At 42.0% G+C, this 21,206-nt stretch overlaps 2 protein-coding genes across 6 annotated transcripts in view; one reads left to right on the plus strand and one right to left on the minus strand.

Moving 5' to 3' along the window:
* The window catches only part of VSNL1 (visinin like 1), a 94,739-nt gene extending 83,176 nt beyond the window's left edge, over positions 1 to 11,563 (plus strand). Inside the window, exons 3-4 of the mRNA XM_035110040.2 lie at positions 9,179 to 9,394; positions 10,416 to 11,563. Of these exons, the coding sequence (XP_034965931.1) occupies positions 9,179 to 9,394; positions 10,416 to 10,613 (414 nt within the window). The 3' untranslated portion in view covers positions 10,614 to 11,563. The remainder of the gene's footprint in view (positions 1 to 9,178; positions 9,395 to 10,415) is intronic.
* A 224-nt stretch (positions 11,564 to 11,787) lies between these two features.
* SMC6 (structural maintenance of chromosomes 6) overlaps positions 11,788 to 21,206 on the minus strand; it is a 39,532-nt gene continuing 30,113 nt past the window's right edge. For 4 of the 5 annotated variants that reach the window (XM_035110029.2, XM_035110033.2, XM_035110034.2 and 1 more), the window contains exons 25-27: positions 19,692 to 19,844; positions 18,955 to 19,052; positions 14,223 to 16,945 (exon numbers count right to left, since the gene is read on the minus strand). In XM_035110029.2, the coding sequence (XP_034965920.2) occupies positions 16,834 to 16,945; positions 18,955 to 19,052; positions 19,692 to 19,844 (363 nt within the window). In that variant the 3' untranslated portion in view covers positions 14,223 to 16,833. The other variant, XM_035110032.2, reaches the window with a different exon arrangement.

Here is a 21,206-nt window from a genome sequence, read left to right on the forward strand (position 1 = left end):
GGGGAGGATTTTATGGCTTCAGCTTAGGCCAGGCATCCCCAAACTGCGGCCCTCCAGATGTTTTGGCCTACAGCTCCCATGATCCCTAGCTAACAGGACCAGTGGTCAGGGATGATGGGAATTGTAGTCCAAAACATCTGGAGGGCCGAAGTTTGGGGATGCCTGGCTTAGACACTTGTAAGTTGAATTCCCAGGAACTGAAGTCTTAAAAGCTGCGTCTCCTACAGTACAGCCCTGTGCATGTTTGCCTACAAAACTCTCTGGGCTTGCTCCCAGATAAGTGTGCCTAGGATTGTATTGACAACATAGGCAGTTTAAGTCCATTTTTTTGCATTTACTCATGTCTATAATTTGAACGGACTAGTTGAGTATGTAATCAATGTACAATGGGTATTTTGAAGTTTTTGTCCGCTATTAACAATGTTCAGATAGGGGATCACACTGAAAGCACAAAGGGTCCATGAGATGAATATTATCCCTTTCATCCAGCATTTATTTTTTGGCAAATTTCCTGATGAAAGACAGGGTTTCATAAAACCTACATGCCTGCTCCCTGCCTTCCCGTCTGCATTTATCATTCCCCTTATTTGATCGAGTCTCTGATCCTGGATTTGTCTGCATTCGCCTTTATCAAAAGTGTAAGGAATCTTCAATAAGAAGACAATCAGCTCTTTCCCTGCCCTTGCCTTTCATAGTTTTTTTTGTATCATGATTAGATTAGAAGACATAACACCACATTCACCCTCCAGTCCTTACCAGTTGAGGAGAGATGTAGACTGTGACTAGCATCTATTACACTGGATGCTTTGTGATGCTGCAGGCTACTGAAATGATACATTCTTTCCCCCAGAGAATTCTGGGTACTGTAGCTTACCCCACCCCCACAGGGTGAAAATTCCCAGCAACCCTTAGCACACTACAGTACCCAGAATTCTTTGAGACGGGAAATGTACATTGTATGTACTTTAAAGATATAGTGTAGATGCAGCCCAACGATAATGATGCAAGTGTTAAGTCTAATTGAGAACAATGGGTACAATTCAGCCAATTCACTGGTTTCCATGGGATGGTTGTCCAATGCAATCCTAGGCATAGAAGTATAATTCACATTTCCTACAATATTCAGTGGGACATGCTCTCAGACAGTAAGCGAGGGTAAGATATCCGGCTGCAGTAGCTTTCTTACGGAAATTAAATTTCTCTCTCTCTCTCTCTCTCTCTCTCTCTCTCACACACACACACACACACACACACACACACACACACACACACACCACTTAGCCTGTATACACACAATGCTTTATACTGAATTTCTGTGTTTTTCTTATCTTTTCCTGTTCATAGCTTTCAGTGATAGCTGGCCCTGAGAAGTGACAAATAAATAACTGTGTATCTGAAGAAGTGTGCATGCACACGAAAGCTCATACCAAAATAAAAATTTAGTTGGTCTTTAAGGTGCTGCTGGAAGGAATTTTTTTTATTTTGTTTGGAATAACAACAATTTCGGATTCTAATATATTTCACATCTCAGTTTGATTTTAAGGTGCTATATTGTCTTCAGCAGAGTTTCAAACACGGATATTCAGTGCAGTTAGTGTGTTGGAGGAAAATCAACAACAAAGTCGCACATACCTAGCCCCAACCATTGACGTCATTCTCAGAGTAATTGTTTCAGCCATAATGCCCAATGGGACTGCTGGTGAGCCTTGCATAAGGGCAAGGCTGCCAGTGCGCTAGCCTATGGCACTGTTTGAGTGCCCTCCGCTTCTCATTGTTCAGATCTAATTAGAGGGCACTGTAATTCAAAATCAATTCATTTCCTGCTGGTTAGTAACTAATTCTCCCATCAGTGTGAGTCAAGAGATTATTTTTGCAGGTTAGAACTTTATTTAAGCTATGATTGCACCTGAGACCAGCCGTGTGTGCAGGCAATAAACAACAGGCAAGAAGCAGGCATCTTTCTCAGCCATTCGTGTTAGTTAAAAGAAAGGTGCTTTATTGGAGAGGGAAGGGTCTCACACAGGTGATGCTCGGTACCTGAACCCTGCGAAGGCAAAACCTACTGCAGCAATGGCGCAGAATAGGGCTATTTAACTTAGGTTACAAAATGGTGTTTCTAAATTGCTTGTATGTAAGAACAAAGATGGCTTGCTTAAGCTATACAGTCTAAGCCTGGATCACCCATCCTAGACCTTCTTACTGGTAGGGTTTGCATGGTGGAAGAGAGAGGGCAAAAACCCTCCCAAGGTGAAAGGTATGTGACCTAGCTAAGCCTGGCAGCTTATTCTTTGGTCTTAACTTCTTCCTACATCAATTAGAGTTAAACATCTTGGTTATATGAGGCTGGAGATATCCCCCAGAGAGGGCAAAGACAACTTCTCCCAGGAAACATATCATAACCCCCTTTCTTTTGAGTACAGTGGTATCTTGGTTCTCGAACTTAATCCGTTCTGGGAGTCCATTCGACTCACGAAACCATTCAAAAACCAAGACGTAGTTTCCAATTGGCTGCAGGAGCTTCCTGCACTCAAGCAGAAGCCGTGTTGGAAGTTCAACTTGCGAAAAACGTTCACAAAGAGGAACACTTCCAGATTTGCGGCGTTCAGGAGCCGATTTGTTTGACGACTAAGCCATTCAAAAACCAAGGTACCACTCTACATGCTTCACTTAATCTAGTGCAGGCCATCAAGTCGAAAGGGGGGCAGGGAATTAGCTCCCTTTTTTATAATGGGTTGTACAAGCCATGCTTAGTAGAAGGGAATGCCTTAGAAGAGGCATGAGCAAAGGGAATGATTCTTCTCAGATTTATTCTATTTATTACATTTTCCTATGTTCCACAATTCTTTTAATTATCTCAAAACATTCTACACTGCTATTTCTCATTTATTCTCACGATAGCCCTGTGAATTTTCTCACATTTTGGAGAATGTGACTGACCCAAAGTGAGTGCCATGGCTGAATAAGTACTTGAATGAACCTGGATTTTCCCAGCCCAACTCCAATTCTCTTAACTCAGGGGTAGCCAACATGGAAATCTCCAGATGTTATTGGTAAGGTGAAACTGATAAGACAGAGACCTGGTGGGTGGTTTCTGGACACGTGTCACCTGCTAACATTTTGCATGTCCTAAAAATAGAGAACGTGCACAGAAATACGTTTGCAATCCATGGTTCGTTTAGGGCACCCACTTTTTCCTGGCAAAAGAGGCCTGTGCAGTAAGATAGAAATACAACAGATGCAGCTTCTTTAATATGACAATGAAGGGCAACTGGTGGAAACTTAACCTGTTGAATTTGCATCATTTGTGTGGCTCTTTAAAAGTTTGGCAATAATCCAGAAACAGAAAGCTGCACCCAATCCACACCTAACACAAGAGAAAAATATTGTAAGGGGTGGAAGGTGGGGTCTTAAGTTTAGCTAGACAGCATTTTCTGAGCTTAACACATCTTCACAAGTATTCTCTTTCTGTAGCTCTTTCCAGGAATGATAGAGAAGTTTTCCTCTCTCTTCAGAAGTTCAAAAAAAGTCTCGCCATTTTCTAAAAATGAAACGTATGGGTCGCCCCCCCTCAGCACCTTGTTTTTGCTGTGAACCAGTTCTGGAAAAAAGGACCTAATTCTCAGGGAAAATATTTACTTCTTGTTTGAATACTGGAATGATTATAGTCGGGGTGGTCTCAGAAATTTAACTTCTGCAACTTGGTACTGTATGATCATTCTTCAGAAGGATAGAATTTCAAACCTAGTTTATTCAAAATATTGCACAAACAAGCCCAACAGATTTAGAAGAGTCTCTGCAACTTGAATTTATAGAGTGTAATCATTAGCATGTTAGTGGTTTCTGCAGACAATCTAATTCATTAAAGCATTTTCTGAAGAAAAAAGCCAATAGCTTTTTCTTCTCCCAGTAGAAATTTTAAAAGTGTGACTTTAAGCACGACAGGTAGTAGTTTAATCATGTCGGCATTATTTAAACGCATTGCTTTTGTTCATTAATTAGTGCAGCTCCAGCTTTGCTTAGTTTTACTGTGTAGTTTGGCTGCTTGTGATTTATTTTTTTAAATATGTGGCATCACATGCTGCTAGATGGTGAGCCCAGTCCGATAATCCTCAATCTGCTCATCTTGTTTGTGGGGTGGCCTGAGCTGGATCTGCCCAATAGAAAAGCAGTGCAACAAACAGTAAACTGTGGACAGCCAATGTTTACAGATGCAAACTCCATGTACTTCATTCAGCATCTGAGATCCCACTTTGAGTCTCTTCCCTTCCCTAACCAAGGTTTTTTTGTAGTGGGACTCCAAATTCCAGCACTCCCAGTCGGCATGGCCAATGATCAGGGAAGATGGAACTCATCTGAAGGGCCAGCGTTTCCCAACCCCAGCTCAACTCTGTTGAGCTCTTTGAATTCCCTAATAAAAGAATAGCAGGATTGACACTTTAAAACAAATTCATCTCTTTTATACCCATGTTTAAGACATTAGGAATCCCCAGGCTAATTGGACTCCTAGGCGCACGCACTGTTTGGATACGAGCATGATATATTCCATGTATAGTATGGGACCATCCTCCGAGGCAGTCTCAGCTGGTAGTGAAATCACCAATTTCCACTTTGCCGAAAGATAGCAAGATACAAAATCATTTCCAGCTCACTTGGAAATATTTCCAAGTTGATTGAGAGAATTATCTCAGTTGGCAGTTTGTTTGTTTGTTTTAAGAAGGGTAGTGAAAGTACCTACCTATTGATTTTTCTTGTGGAAACTTAATCACAGGTATCGGTGTGTGAATACAGATGTGAATATGTTATTTATAAGAGTGAGCAAAAAAATAATTAGAAGAATATTTTTTATACAATCCCAGTATTTGGGGGGGGGGGGCAGTGACCCGTTGTTACTTGCTCATTCAATTGTTTCCTTTGCCCACTTAACTGTAAGCACAGCTCAGCTCTTCGGCTTCCGTTTTCTGCTCTCTCTCTCTCCAGAAGTGAGGGAAAGCTGCAGGCAGGAGAGATTAGAACAGGAATGGGGAACCTGTACCCCTTCAGGTGTGTCTCTTTTGTAGGAACTCTTTTTAGGCGTTCTGCATTTTTCAATTTTTGGACTACAGCTTCTCATTGCCCATGCTGACTGGGGCTGAAGGGAAGGTTAGTCTGGGAACATCTGGAGGGCCACAGGGCCACTATCCTTGAGTTAGAGAATACTTGAAAGGCAGGCAACATAGTTGCCATGTCTCTTCCTGACAGGGGCCCCGGTGACTTGAACAGCTGCATGGCGGGCAGAAAATGGAAACTGGGACAGCACTTCCTCTCATGAGGATGCCGCGGCAGAAAAAAGGCTACATCTGTTGATTTTCTGCCTGCCATATGGTTCTTCATAGCACACAACTTTGGGGGAATTGTGGTAACTGCACGACAATCTTCTGCCTATTTCACTGGATTCACATATTCCATTTACAGCTCTCTGCAAAGAGTTGCGAAGGAAACCTTCAAAAGCGTAAGAAGTAGTATCTCGTATCAGTTTGAGCCTATGCACACGGGCGGCAACAGAGCCCGAGGTGTTATTTTATTTCAGCAAGTACTCCTCCTGGTGTTAATACTATACATGTCAACATGCCTTGGATTTTCATTATCAGCTTGAATGGCGCTAGCAGCAAACTACTCTAAAGCACACTCCCCGCCCCAAAGAATTAAAAGTTGGGGTAAGAATTACCCGTCCCTAGAAGGGCTCCCAGGCCATTTCCCCATATGAGCCTATTCATTAAAACAAGGCAATGCCCAGGTCTGTTAACTCATTCAGAGATTTAACAGGACAGTGTCTTCCGAGTCTGTGTGCTGGGAATTGTTCAATCACATCTGCAGCAGAAATGGGACAGACATACCCATCCTCCAAACTGGGAGGAAAGATGACAAGAGCAGTGGGTAGCGGCATTCTGCTCAGAGCAGCTTTGCCTTATTTACCCTGTTTTCCCCAAAAGAGACACACCCATAAAATAAGCCGTAGCAGGATTTCTAAGCACTTGCACAATACTGTATGAGTCGTACACCGAAAATAAGACATGGCTGCCCTCCGCCATGCGGTGCCGCGCCCGGAGCCTCCTTCCCGCTGGAATAAGACACCTCCCGAAAATAAGCCATAGTGTGTCTTCTTGAGGAAAAATAAATATAAGACAGTGTCTTATTTTCGGGAAAATACAGTATTTAGCTCACTTATGTTCCACTTTTCCTCCAGTCCAGGTTGTTCAGAGCAACCTTTCCTTTCCCGCCCCTTTTTATCTCCCTCATAGATTTGAGCCGATAGGTACTGACTGGCTCAAAGCAAGGGCCCATCTGCACTAGACATTAAAAGCAGCATTATGCATGGGCGTACCCAGCGAGGGGCAGGGGGGCAGCTGCCCCCTAGAAGCAGGGCTGGTGCAGCCGTGGGCGAGAGCGGTGCTGCCAGTGGGCAGAGGCGGAGCGTGAATTTGGCGTTCCCGCCCACTGCGCCCTCCCTCCAGCTCCCCATCGCGCCCTCCGGCAAGGCCAAACGCGGCGGGGAACCAGAGAGCGCGACGGGAAGCTGGAGGGCACGGCAGGCGGGAACACCGAACTCGCGCTCAGTCGGGCTGTGTTCCGCCTCCGCCTCTACCCACCAGCCCCGCCGGCAGCACCGCTCTCGCCCACGGCTGCGCACTCTGCCGGGGTCCTGGCCATAGTGCACCGGGGGCGGCCCGGCAGGCCAGAGCGAGCGCCCTGGCTGCGTGCTGTCAGTGGAGCCCCGCCGCCTCCGACTGCAAAAAGCTTCACGGCGCCTAGGTGAGGTCTGTTTCACCTGGGCTCCGTAGCCCTGCCCACATTCCCACTTTGTGGCCCCTCCCCTCCCGTGCCTTGCCCCCCCCTGCCCCCCCTAGTTTTGATCCTGGGTACACCCCTGGCATTATACCACATTAAACAGTCATGGCTTCCCCTCCAGAAAAGAACTGGAACCATAGTTGGTTAAGGGTTCTGAGAGTATTGCCCTCATGGAACTACAACTCCCAGAGTTCCATGAATATAAACTGTTAGACCATTCTTGAGAACTGTAGGGAAATAGGGGTTGCCTAGCTTTCACTACCCTTAACCAACCACAGTTCCCAGAATTCTTTGAGGGAAGCCACGGCTGATACCGCTTTAAATGTGTACAGCAGATGGGATCCCAGGGAGGTGCACAGTTGAAACATGGACTCCCAAGTCCTACCCCAATGCTCTAACCACTAGCCCACAGTCACCAACACACAGGAAGAATTGCACATATTTTTAACAGCTCCCATTGCTACATTACATAGCGAGTTACACAATGAGTTGCCCTCTTTTTCCTGCCCCCCTCCACAACAGGAGAACGACCTAATTATATCCCCCCTGGGCTGGACCTACAATGCATGCACATTCACTCTCTGATGCAGGATTAACTAGTTCTAGGTAAACCTACGCAGTAACTATAATGCATCATGCGCTACTTTGGTGACAATTTTTATGAATGTTCTTAGTCCTGGAATCCCTGTCTGCTTTTCCTCATCCCATCACAGCTAATTTTGGTGTACAAGAGAACGTCTTAATACGGGGCATCGTAATAAAGCTGGCATTTGGGGCCACGACGTGACTGAATCAAAAGTTTTGCTTTTGCCAGGTTGCCTCCTCTTGTCCCCAATTTTGTCTCTTGGTCTGTCATCTTCTCCAAATGCCTAGCTTACAAGGGTTGGCAATCAAGGACAGGGAAAGGTCAAAGTCACCTTTTCACTCTCTCTCTCGTCTGGTCTTTTGGCTTACTCTCTTACATCCTGAGTTCCTCCTGTGTCTTGTTCCAGCTTGGATTCAGCCTTGGCTCACTGCTATTCAAACACATAATCTCCCTCCCTTTTAGAATAGCCTTTTATTTGCTCTATTAATAAAGCACCCTTTTCTGGCAACGCATTGATCTCTGCTGTGTTTTCCTCCAAGGAACTCTGCAAGGCCAATCCACTGTCCAAACCAAAGAGCCTAATGCTACACACACTGCTAATTTATAAATCTTTCTAGCTTTTAGGTCGGCTCTGCTGGACTGTCTTTTCAGCAGAAACAGAGCCAAAAAGGCCACAGAGCAAGGTGGTTTTCCTAGCAGCAGGTCTAACTTCCTTCTGTCAGTCTTGTTCCTGAAGGGTTTACTTCCTGAACAGAAATAGGTTTCAGAAGTGGAAAGTCACGTGTCGTGAGCATTGTTGCGTAGTATGATTTTTTTTAATGTGCTGTGTGTGTGTGTGTGTGTGTGTGTGTGTGTGTGTGTAAGGAGAAGAGACAGCAACCCCAAGGAAATTGACACTACTCTTTCCCCTCATAATTAGAATTTCCATCATGGCAAAGTGCATCCTTGTTGGAAACATTGTGCACCCGTAAGGTGTTTGCTTTAAATGAAAATCACAAATATGGGAGTGGCTTTCATTTTCAAGTAATTAAAAGATGTGTAAAGAGGAAGGAGTTGGACCATGTCATGATGGCCAAACCATGCCTTTGTGCAGATGTGTTAGGATCCTGTGCTCCTCTCCCAGTCCTCCTGCGCTACCAAGGCTAAGCAATATCTTGATTGCTCCAGGTCGCCATAATGTAAGGAATGGACAAAATGAGACCGGACAGGCAGAAATGGCAAAGGAGAATAAATATAACGTTCTGTTCTCCCTTTGGATAGCCAATATGTAGGCACCCATGAAATTCAATGCTACAGAAGGTCAGACAGATACACTTTGTCTTCATTTCATAAATGGACAATTTCATGGTTATTAGAATTCATAACTAAGGCCAAAAGGAAAGGGGGAAAAGAGAAATGCAGCCCTGATGAAAGCCAATAAGTCTCATGCTTCTTGGCATAAGATGACAGCAGCTGGAAATAGCTAATTCTGTTTGATTTATAATATTATAAATTCTGCAGGCATTTTATAGAATTAAGAGCCAAGATGTCATCTTCAAAGGGACCCAAGGCCACAGACTCAGAAATAGTTTCATTGAAGTCAGCTGAGTTACAATGGTGTCTGATGGGCAAGAGAGTGAAGCACGGAAAAAACCAAATATTCCAGGAGGGGTTAGGGGTGCTTAAGGCCTGGCTCTTACCATGCATTTTATACTTCAATACACAAAGGTAAATAATACAGAGGTTTACATTGCCTCCTAATACTTTCATTTGTGTTTAATTTTGCAGTTTTTCCCCTACGGAGATGCTTCCAAGTTTGCCCAACATGCCTTTAGAACCTTTGATAAGAACGGCGACGGGACCATTGACTTCAGAGAATTTATTTGTGCACTATCTATCACCTCAAGGGGCAGTTTTGAACAGAAACTAAACTGGGCCTTCAATATGTATGACTTAGATGGAGATGGAAAAATCACAAGAGTGGAGATGCTGGAAATTATAGAGGTGAGATTTTTACACGCATCATCATAGAATTGTAGAGGGACCCCGAGGATCATGTAGCCCAACCCCTTGCAATGCAGGACTGTGCAGCTGTCCCATACCGGGGATTGTACCTGCAACCTTGCCGTTATCAGCGCTAAGCAACTGAACTCTCCAGGCTGAATGAACATTGAAAGCCAGTTTCCAGTATTCTGTCACATGTGACTAAGAAACAGCTTTTAAAAAAGAAAAACGTTCTGCGATTAGTTTTATAGTTATGATTATAATGTCAATTCCCTTGGGGCCTTTGTGGGTAAACTGTCAATCCTAAGCATATGTACTCCAAAGTAGAGTAGACATTCAATTCAGTGACCTTCCTTCTAGTTGATGAGTAGAGAGTTGTAGCCTAAATAAATTTAACACAGGATGGGGGTAAGAAGATAAAGAGCAGGTCCGAACGCCCAGTAACAGGCAATGCCAAATGCAGGGCATAGTCTTATTGGTGTCACTGAGTGCACTTCTTAATTTTGTCCTATATACCAGATATCATTAAGTCCCATGAGAAATAGTAAAATGCTTCTGCAATAACTGCAAAACTTGCTCTCCATTCCCGGCCCTCTCTGGCAGATGCACCCCCAGTAGTTCTCTCACTGTAGCCTTCCCAATTCCAAAAGCCAAATGTCGAGCATCCCCCTAGACATTATCTCTAGTGGTTTGTGAACTTCGCTGCAGAATAGCAGATGCTCATGCAAGATTCTCACTAGCTTATGAACACTATGTAGCAAACATGAAAACACTCTTGTTGGTATAGCAGTTCAGCCTCACATAATGCATTTCATGTTTCCTGCTTAACTCTCTAGTTTAAATCCTTTAAATTTAAAAGTGCAAAGACCGTGCAATTACAAGTTAAGTTGCAATACCCCTTTACTTGTAAATAAGTACTACTGAACTCAACAGGACTTGCCTCTGAGTGGACATGGTTTCAAAGGCCAGGCTAATCGTGCTGGACCTTCTGAACTTTTCTTTCTTTCTCTCTCTCCTCAAGGCCATTTATAAAATGGTGGGCACTGTGATAATGATGAAAATGAACGAAGATGGCCTCACACCGGAGCAAAGAGTGGATAAGATTTTCAGCAAGATGGATAAGAACCATGATGACCAGATCACACTGGATGAATTCAAAGAAGCTGCAAAGAGTGACCCTTCCATTGTATTACTCCTGCAGTGTGACATTCAGAAATGAGCTCATGTAAAAATGCTTTCATGGACTGCACAGAAATTTAAATGTTCCATTCAGTTTGCAGCTATTTCCACACATACACATACACACACACAGACACAAAACAAACAAACAAACAAAATTGCTTGGACTACCTATCAATGGACTTGCTTCTTGTGTTTGAAACACTTGTGTGCATGAGAATGTCAATTGCTACAGAATTTTAAAAGTATATATTATAAGAAAAAAAATGCCACGATGTGATGTGTGCAATGTCATTTCATGAGTCTTATTCCTCCGATGCCTGTGCAGTATTTCCATGCTGCAATGAACTATATACTATTTATTGTTCATGTTTTACTGATGCTAGTTGTATGTCTCCTAAACTGGGTAATGTTAGTGACACTGAAAACCCCATGGTAGTATAAACTGTTCATTAGCAAACATGACACCCTTCTGCTGTATGTAGTGGACAGACAGAGGGAAGCTCCTCAGTTCTTGAGTCTGGTCCAGACATGTGCTTGTACTGTCAGTGAATATTAATGTATTCATTTGCATGACTTTTAGGTTTGCCTTAATTCTTACCTCATTTGCATCCTTTCGACCAGACAAAAAAGAGAGAGCTATGTCAGAGGAATGAAGTATATGATGAAACCTTCAAAAAAGCTAACCCTGCTAAAGTGTTCCCTAAATTGAAAGATAACATATAAATATATATATAAATATATATAAAAAACACATTTAAAATACTGTTTTACTGGAAGTTTTAAAAAGTTTTGTTGGGAGTGTATTAATTTCTGCTTGAAGTTTTCATAAGCTTCCAAAGAGGTTGAAATCAATGTCCCGAAATAAATTTATAACATTTGACTTCTCCTTTGTTTTCTTTTACATGAATAACTTGTCCGTCTTGGGCGGAGGGCACAACTGCGGCTTGCTGTGATTTATAGACTAGTCCACAAAGAAGCCTGTAGAACATTTGGACTTTGAGGCATTTGGGTCCCACGGAAGAAAGCAGAAGTATGGCTGCAAGCTTCAGCATTTATGTTCCAATAAAATCACTGAGTTACTTCCAAGGTGTATGAGTAACTTTTAACAACCCTGTGCATTTCTGCTGAGAAATCAATCCACTAAGATTTACTCCCAGGAAAGTGCTATAGGATTGCAACCTAGATAACTTAGATAAATCCCAAGTATATCAGTGTAGCTGAACTGTGGACCAGGTAAGGACTATCACACACACAAAGAATCAGTTAAGTTTTTGTATGATTCTGCAGCATTAGAAAAATGTATCTGAGAAAACCAAAGATTTCATCGTGGATGCTTTGATGTTTTGTGATTTACTTATTATGGCAAGACCCAAAATTTCAATAGAGATCACTAACACAGTTTCATTTCACACTGAAGCAAATGGGAGAGTCACCATTGCTAGCACAGGCAGCCCAATTCCAGCCCTCTTACCCAGACCCTGCCACCACACTAAGATTTTGACCCCAACAAGAATCTCTTACATTAGCCATTTTTGTTTTAAAAGCTATACAGTGTAGTTAAAGGGTTCTGGAAAAGAACCTGGAAAACTAGGGTTCACATCCTCAGTCATGAAGCTTAATAGGTCAGGCTGACCTATCTCACAGAGCTGTTAGGATTTTAAAAAATGGAATGGGGGGGGAAGAGATGCACACAAAGAACAATGTATGCCTCCTTAAGTTCCTTGAAGGAAAGGTGGAATATTGGGACTTCCGCCCGAGCACCGTAGAAGATAGTCGAAAATTCCATCTCTCCGACACCCACAGGGTAATTTATGAGGCTGTAATGGGAGTAGCAGCTTCCCGAAATCTTCCCGGGGGTACGGGAAGATGCAGTCTCATCCGCAGATGCCCATCACCAGCTTCGACTTCGGAAGGAGGGGCTGGGGGCACTGGATAGAAAGCCCCCATGGGAGCCTGGATCTCCCGGACGCTGATTTTACGAGTGATTTTGGGCTCCATGACTTAAGAGAGAAATTAGATATGAGTCGTGGATATGCTTCAGACAAAGAAGGAGATTTATACTGCAAAGTACAGTCACTGAGAAAACAAAAGACACTGAGGAATGTCTTTCATCAGATTAAGAAGGTATGCGACGGGAAGCGGGTAGGCTGGAGTTCTATAATTGTGCTTTACTATCTACTTAACCTCCCTCCGGATGAGCCGTTTATAAAGCAAGCGAAATTGGAACGTTGGAAATTAATTGAGATAATATGGTTATTAAGTATATAGACTGTGTGAATGGAAAAATATAAATAATTAAAGTTTGTAATTGGGGATTTGCTTAGAATGTGGTCAAAGTCTCCCTAAATTTATGGACATCAGAGAGAAGCAAGCTTGTTAGCAGTTGGAAACCTGTCAAGAAACTTCTGAGATATGACGCAGTTATAAAAAACAGGCTCCGCCATCTTAAGAGCCGGAGCCGGCCTGTAACAGCAGTCAAAGGGGGAGGGAGCCATAAATAATGACATTAGATTTGTGTATACGGTTGCGACCTGGCAAAACCTTCCCTGGTAAGGCTGCTGTTGAGAAAGGCTTGGCAAATATGGCTTGATTAAATTTGCTTGCTGGAAGGAACTCAGTGACTTGGAAAAAAAGAATGATAATTGGAATAAGATCTGGACAATGTGGGAAAGAATTGCAGTGTTATAAGAGGGCTAGGCCTTCTGAGTCCAAAGCATGGGGAGTCGATAAATTTGTATAATTTGGCAGAAGATTTGGATAAAATATTTAATTGATATTTGTATAATTGGAAAATGGATTAGATATTTAAATTGGAAAATCTAAAAAAAATGTTTATTAAAAAAAAGACAGGTGGAATATAAATGCAAGAAGCAAACCCCACACTCAAGGTCACAGGGAACCAACTTATCATTAATTTGGCCAATGTGAGAAAGCTAGCTCCAGACAGCCAACACAATCTAACAAATGAAATCTTCCTCACCAGGTACTGTCAGAAGGGTACATTTTATCATTTGTGGTGGTCTTGTAAGAAAGTCAAAAGACTTCTGGGAAATGATTTATAATGAACTGGGGGTGGGGAGTTAAAGGTAACTTTTACCAAAGAACCAGAAGCCTTTCTATTAGGAATAATAGAGCAGGAGACCGAAAAACCACAAAAAACTCTATGTATGCAACCATGGCTGCCAGAATGCTTTTTGCACAGAGATGGAAAGAAGGAAACGTCCCAACCAAGGAAGAATGACAGATAAAGTTAACAGACTATGCAGAAATGGCAAAATTAATGGGAAGACTAAGGAATCAAGAATGAATTTTCAACGAAGAATGGGGGACATTTGTGGACTATCTCAAAGACTATCGTAAACAACTAAACACATTGGCAGCATTAATCTAAAAACAAGCAGTTAAAAGGTTAATTTAAAAGTAGAGAGTAATTAAGTAAAAGTGGGAGATGCAGTTTTGGAAATGATTTTATATGAAATCACAGAATGGAAGTCAAATTGAGTATGTTCTGATTTACATGTGATTATTGTTAAACTGAAAATTGGAAAATAAAATTTACCAGTTATTGTCAGATGAGATGTCAGGTGGGTGGGCAGAAGAAGCTGCAATTACCTTCTCTCCCGGCTGAAGATTTAAAGCTGTAAAAAGGAACCTGTGAGTTACAACCAGGCAATTTTAGGGAAGGGATCCTCTGCCCACCCCAAATCCATTCCAGGAAGTGATTTAACAAAGTACAACTATTTTGAAGTAAAACATATTTCTGTTGGAAGCCGCCCAGAGTGGCTGGGGAAACCCAGCCAGATGGGCGGGGTATAAATAACAAAAAAAATTTTAAAAAAAAACTTGTCTGCAATTCTTTCCAGAGAGTGTACCTGTCAAAATTCCCCTAAATAAAACAGTGTGCAGGAACTATGCCATGCACTTAATATTATCAACAAATGCCTTCAAATTGCTACCAATAGAACAAATCCTTCTGAATTAAAATAGACCACGCTTCTAGAGTTTCAAGCAGGGTTCACAATGGCTGCCAGCAGCAGATAATTTAAAGATGTGGCCTGCGGCAGTAGATAATTTAAATCCTTAAAATGCCATGGGAATAATTTCACACCATGAAGAAAAAAAAGTCAGAATAATCAGCAAACGAACACAACCTTCAATAGACTCAGACGTTTGCTATTACAACAAATGCCACTTGCCCATACTGTCATGGCAAAAATACTGTCAACCTTCATGTTAGAGCCTTATCCTGGCAGAAAGGAACAGAAAGCTTGAGGAAGATTCTGCCTACAGCAGCAAAGGGGGACTTTTGCTGCTTTATTGTGGAAATTAGCAGGAGCTTGTGTCAATAAAGCAAGTTTTCTGGAAAACTCAAAAGTGGAGCATCAGGGAGGAAACTTTTTGATTAAACAGCTGGTTCATATGAAGTAAGTTATCCCTGAGCCACAAAAACATCAAAGGGCTTAGGAGACTGGATTTTTAGCTGGCAGATTGTACACATTCAAGTTCCCATGCAGCTAGAGTCTCAGCACTTCACCACAGCCTATTTTTGAAGTGTCACCACAGCCTTTAGCAACATGTTCAGCCATCATCATCCTCTCACATCACCCAGCAGAAACATTGCCATCGTCACATTACCCAACAAAAACAGCAGCCCTCCATATGCTGTTGGAATACAACTCCCATTTTATTTCATAAAATTTATACACCACTCGACTGAGTTTTGCTTTTTTTTACATAGCGGTTTACAAAAAGATTTCATTTAGCCGTGACAGCTGATACCCATGTGGTCATAGCTGCGATTTATTCCAGATATGGCTACACCATGGATTTATCCAAAAGCATTACGGTATACTGGCAGTTTTGTCCCATTCCTTTCTTAATCCCCAGCATAAAATTTGTGCTTTTGGTCAGCTTGGAGCTTCTGGCAATCTGCTTGGATTCTTAACATCCTGAATAATTGGTTGCTTTCTGCAAACTGGGCCACACTGCTGCTCACTTGCTTCCAGATTATTTGTGACTAAATTGAATGCCGTAACATTACTCAGAGGACAGATGAGCTTTCATGATTTAGGAATTCTTCCATCAATCAGTCTTAAACACAGCTAAATTTTATAATACTCGGCTGACAACCCATTGAGATCTGGTGACCTGCTTGCCCCCATTTCTTCTCTCAGAATCTGTTAAGCATATCATGTTGTCAATTCGAGACTTTTAAGATATATAATCCTCTTCAAAACTGGGTTTTAAGCTAAAAATCCTATTTATAGGTAGTGCAAAACTTTTGTGGGGGTAGGGCAGAGTACACCAGATTATAAATTTCATCAAGTTTAAAAGTGAGAAATTAAAATCAGCTTTCCTTAATGCAGAAAAAAAGAAAAAGAATTTGATAGCATCAAAACGCTATTTTTTAGTAATGAAAATTTTAGACATGGGTGAAATATTCATAAAATGTATTGTTTTATGAAGCCCCCCCAAAAATAGCATTGGTTAAGAAATCTATGCTGCAAAATTTGACAAAGAACCAGATGGCTAAGGCAACTGAACTAGAAATTGGACAAAACATTCAGTTCTTCTGTGTTCAAGAAGCTGTCTAATCCAGAAGTCACCAAGACAACCTCTCTGGACATTTTGAATTTTCAGAGTGCTGGGGGCATCAATCACAAATTATCTGCTATTTGGGGGAAGGGACGTGTTTCAGAGTGCACAAAATTACAGAGGCAGCCACCCCTGACCACCATATGCTTATCATGTCTTGCTGGTCCCGATTGTTTAAAATCAGCATTGTGGGATCTCCACAGCATAGATGGTGCTGTCTAATCAACAGGGAACACTCCTTAGTGCCAGGAAAAATATACAAGGTGTTCACACTGCACTCGCTCTCAAACTTTTATTTTGTAAAATAGAGCAAAAATAGTACCATGGCTGTCATTCCCCAAGTAATCCATTTCTATTCTAACAAAAAGTGACTGCAATGCAGAGGAGCCACTTGTACAAGAGATGCATGTATATTGCAACATTTCCATCACCAAAATGCCTTTTGATGCTCCCAAGTATAAACTCCAGTTTTGATGTTGAGCACTGCAAGCTGCAGTAAGGACAAAAGGCCCAAGTCCACAAATGCATCTTACAGACATAATTAAAGGTGCAAGTCTCATTGATTTCAGCAGGGCATGAGCACATGCTGAACTGAGATGTTAAATCCCTACAAATGTTGCATAAAGCAAGCTGATAAAGAGCAATGTACATGATTAAGGCACTCATTCTTCATCCTCATCTTCATCTCCTCTATGACGGAAAGTCAGTTTGTTCTGTCCCCTCTCGGGGTCTTGCATTCGAAGGATTCGAATGAGACGACTCGTGGGCAAGGTGCTAAATACAAAACATAAGGGCAAGTTAATAGCAGCGCACTCAAGCATGATTCTTTCACTTGTATCATGGAAATTCTTAGTTTTGCATATGCCATTTAATGAAGGAGATTTTATGTCAGAAGACAAACATCTGTGAGAGATACTTTAGAGGCAGCGCTTGGTAATTTGCTGTTCCTCTATATGGGTGGCATTTGAAAATGCAACAAACTCTAACAGGCAGGCCAAACAAGTAGATTTCGACCTACTGGTAGATCACTGGACATCTGTGGTAGATCACTTGCCCTGAACCCCCCAAAAGGGGCGTAGATCACTGCCAGTCTTTTGGGAGGTGGCCACCCCCAAAGAGCCAGCCAATTTTGTAACCCAAAAAGGGATTGCCAGCCCCATGGAATGGAGAGTTCGTAACAGCGGGAGAGCAGACAAAGGCAGCTCAGCTGAGCATATGCTGATTGCAATATGATGTCTGAAGAAGCAGAAATTTGCTCTGGTTAGTGCCCTTGACAGAACTTGTTTCAGAGGAATTTATCCTTGAGTTTGTTTGGAGGTTCTAGCAGGGGAGCGCAGCTATTGTATACCCTTGACCGAAGAACGGTACACTTCTTCTAGCTGGGATGGTTGTCCTCTTCCACTGAGCGTGCAGCTCCGGGAGGGACGCACATGGAGCGGTGAGGGAGGAAGGGGACACCCGCCTAGTCAGCCAGATCAGCCGAATCAACCCTGGCGATCAATGGAGTGACAGATGTCACAGCCAGATCACCCTCACATCTGGTGTCTGATCTCCCTGGAGACCTAGAGATGTGACAATAGACTGCTCTGCCTCCTTTCTTTTAGCTAATGTTTTGTGCCACTGGGGAAGTGGTAATTCTGTATTGATTTGTTTTGAATGTTTGTATGTGATGCCAATAAAAGGTTTGATGATGATGAATTTATCCAGTGGATCTTAAGTGATCCACCCCACTCCACCATCCACCATTAAGGAGAAATGAAGACCAATGTTTCTGTTCCAGAGAGTTTAGCACCTACACTGGTTTACTGCAGAAGCCTTAGATATTGCAATTAGGCGATTTCCTGTGATCTCGCAATCAGGCTGGATAATAGTTTTTGGCTCCTTCCCAGACTTAATGGTGGGGAGAAAAGGATCCTCATTAATTCCTGCGGCCTCTGATGCAATGGCCTTGTTTGGGAGAAGAAATTCAGAAACTGGGGCTTGAGTACCAGCTAGCTTCTGATGAGCACCCTGCAAACCCAGAGAACCTCTTTACTACTGCTGCTAAGCAAGATATATTTTAGAAGCAGAAGGGAGGAATAGGAGAGTTTGATTTCCTGTTTTGGGGAAAGAGTCCAGACTAGCTCCAAACAGGAGAAGTTGCAGCCAGGTGTCAACAGCTCAACCAACAGACAATCTGCCATATTCTCTGAACTCTCATAGCTTCTGGGTATTTCTCTTTAAAACTTACACAGCTGATGGAAGCTTCAGGGAAAGCAGCATGTTGCAATTCACTGCCACTTTTATTTACATATGCATCTCATTTTACACCTCACTTTCCTAGTCTGTCTTTTGGCTTCCTTATATTTTCTGATGAAAGCCATTTCCATCATAGAAGTATCTAAAGCAGGCATCCCCAAACTTTGGCCCTCCAGATGTTTTAGACTACAATTCCCATCTTCCCCGACCACTGGTCCTGTTAGCTAGGGATCATGGGAATTGTAGGCCAAAACATCTGGAGGGCCGCAGTTTGGGGATGCCTGATCTAAAGTATCAATGTAGCTGTTTTCTATCTTTTCATTTCCTGTTGACAACACAGCTCATTCAATAAGCCTTTGAGATGCAAATTTAAATGAACCAGAAATGTGCATTTGACTGTTGAAGTAGCAAGGCAGAAAAATGGGTCGGGATGGGGAGGAGGGAAGACTTATTAAAAATCCAAACAGTAAATATAAAAATGACTGCCGCCGACATTCTAAAAACTCAACAACCTTAATGGATACTGAATATGAAAAGCAGATCACCTCATATTCTGTGGGGTGAGCAAAACAAACTGCCGGTAACGTTGAGAATCTGCCATCTTAAGCATCATATCCATTGCAATTCGCCTGTTAACCATGTCCTAAAAACAAAAATGGCAATGTATCAATATATTTTAATATATAAATTTTATTCAAATTTAATAATACAATGTTGCATCTTAAACCAGGGTCCACACAGTAAAATCATGATGGTTTTGAAGCCAATTCCAATATCACCCATTTCACAGATAAATTAATTTAAAGTGTTAGGTATCTTGGTTCAAAAATCCACTCAGCCATGAAGCAAACTAGATCGCCTTGGACAAGTCACTGTCACAACTTAATCTATCCCCAGTGTTTCTGTGAGACTAATATGCAATAATGAAGAAACCCGCCATCCTTAAAATAGCTTTCTTCTTGGAATTACTCCCCATTTCAAATTGCATCAGGGCTATACCGTCTTTTCCTCTGATAAATCTCTCAAAAAGAGCAACATGAACATTTCATGGCTTTATTTTTTAATTTATGCTTAAAACGTTCAGTTTAAGGATTCATTTTTTTGCAAAAGGAATTAGATATAAGATACTGAACCATTAAGAGAATATTATACACCTAAAATCACAAGAAAAAGAAACACAATATATTCTCTTTCATGTTCCCAATAAAAACTGATAACTGATTTAACAGCTATGGAGATCTATCTAATGAGTATCTGCATAAGTAAACTCAGCCAACTGTACCATAAAGACATCAAATTCGTCCAAGCATCTGAAAGGAGATTCAGCAATAGACCACAGAGAAAGGATGAAACAAACTGTTGAAAAGGAACGTTCACCTCCAGATAAAGATTTCATGTCATCTAAAGCAGCCTTGTTTCCCTCCCCAGGCTGGACCTTCAAATAAAGAGAGAAAAGTGTAACTGAAAAATAAAGTTAACTAAAGAAAAGAGTTCCTTAATATTAGTGTATACTTACGCAAAGTAAAAAAAAAACAATACACTTAACCATGAAGGTTCTATCTACAGTATTTGTGAAAAGGATGGCATTCTGCAATGGGTGAATTCCTCCCATCCGTTTTTGGAATCGGAACTTCTGTCTGTCGCTCGCCGAAGGCATGCTTCTGCGCTTATAGAATCATAGAGTTGGAAGAGACCACGAGGGCCATCCAGTCCAACCCCCTGCCAAGCAGGAAACACCATCAAAGCATTCTTGCACGAAGCGCAGATAGAGCGCTTCTGCACATGCGCAAGCTGCGCAGATAACTTCTGTGCATCCACGTGCGTGGAACCTGGATGTAAATACTTCCAGGTCCGCGGCGGTCGCTCTCCGAGTTCGTCGTAAATGGAGGCGGTCTCAAACCGAGGTTCCACTGTACACCAATGACACAGTGATTTTACCTACATTTTATCGTTATTGGTGGATGCTTCCAGTCACATGCTTCTTCACCACCCATTTATTCTGGACAGGAACTCTCAGTGGTGCAATATGTTATGGGGCACTGGGGTTTATCTCTTCCTGTCAATACTTAGCAGTAATATGAAGAAGAAAACTTGACAGGAGATTTCTGTTCCTGAGAATGCTGGTGTGGAAGCTGCATGCAACAATGTTTAGTGACTAGGGCTCGGCAACACCTGGTTTTCAACTTTGTTATACATTACCAGCCAAACAGCGAGATATACTAAATATATATAAAATTAGATCTTCCTCTCTACAGCAAGTGTGAGGATCTCCAGATGTTGCTACAACTCTCATAATCTCTGGCTTTTGGGCATGCTTACTGGGGCTAATGAGTTATAGTTCAGCAACATCTGGAGGGCCAAAGATTCCCCATACCTGCTGTACGGCATCAGAAAATTACCTTAATTTACACAGAAAACATTTCCAGAAAAAGTGAATCACTGATTACAACCTATCTCACAGAAGTCTCCCCCACTGTGAAGAAAACTACAAATAGCCAGCAATACCAAATCAATTTGAAGCAAGAAGTTCAATTTTAAAAATTGCGTAAACGGAGTATTCAGACCCAATTTCAACGTAGCTTAAAACGAAAAGACCATTCATGAAACAAACATGCAAGTAGTTGCAGTGACTAAACAAGCTAGTAATAGGCCAACACTGTTACAAGTCCACAAAAATAAACAAGTTTTCATTGACAATGCTTCATAAATTGCATCCAAACTTGTAGCACTGGGTAACCACATAAAAATGATCCTGTGCTAAGGATTAAACAACAATGAAATACAAGCATGCTAAGGA

This window comes from Zootoca vivipara, chromosome 3, assembly GCF_963506605.1.
Source record: "Zootoca vivipara chromosome 3, rZooViv1.1, whole genome shotgun sequence".
Classification (NCBI taxonomy): Eukaryota; Metazoa; Chordata; class Lepidosauria; order Squamata; family Lacertidae; genus Zootoca; species Zootoca vivipara.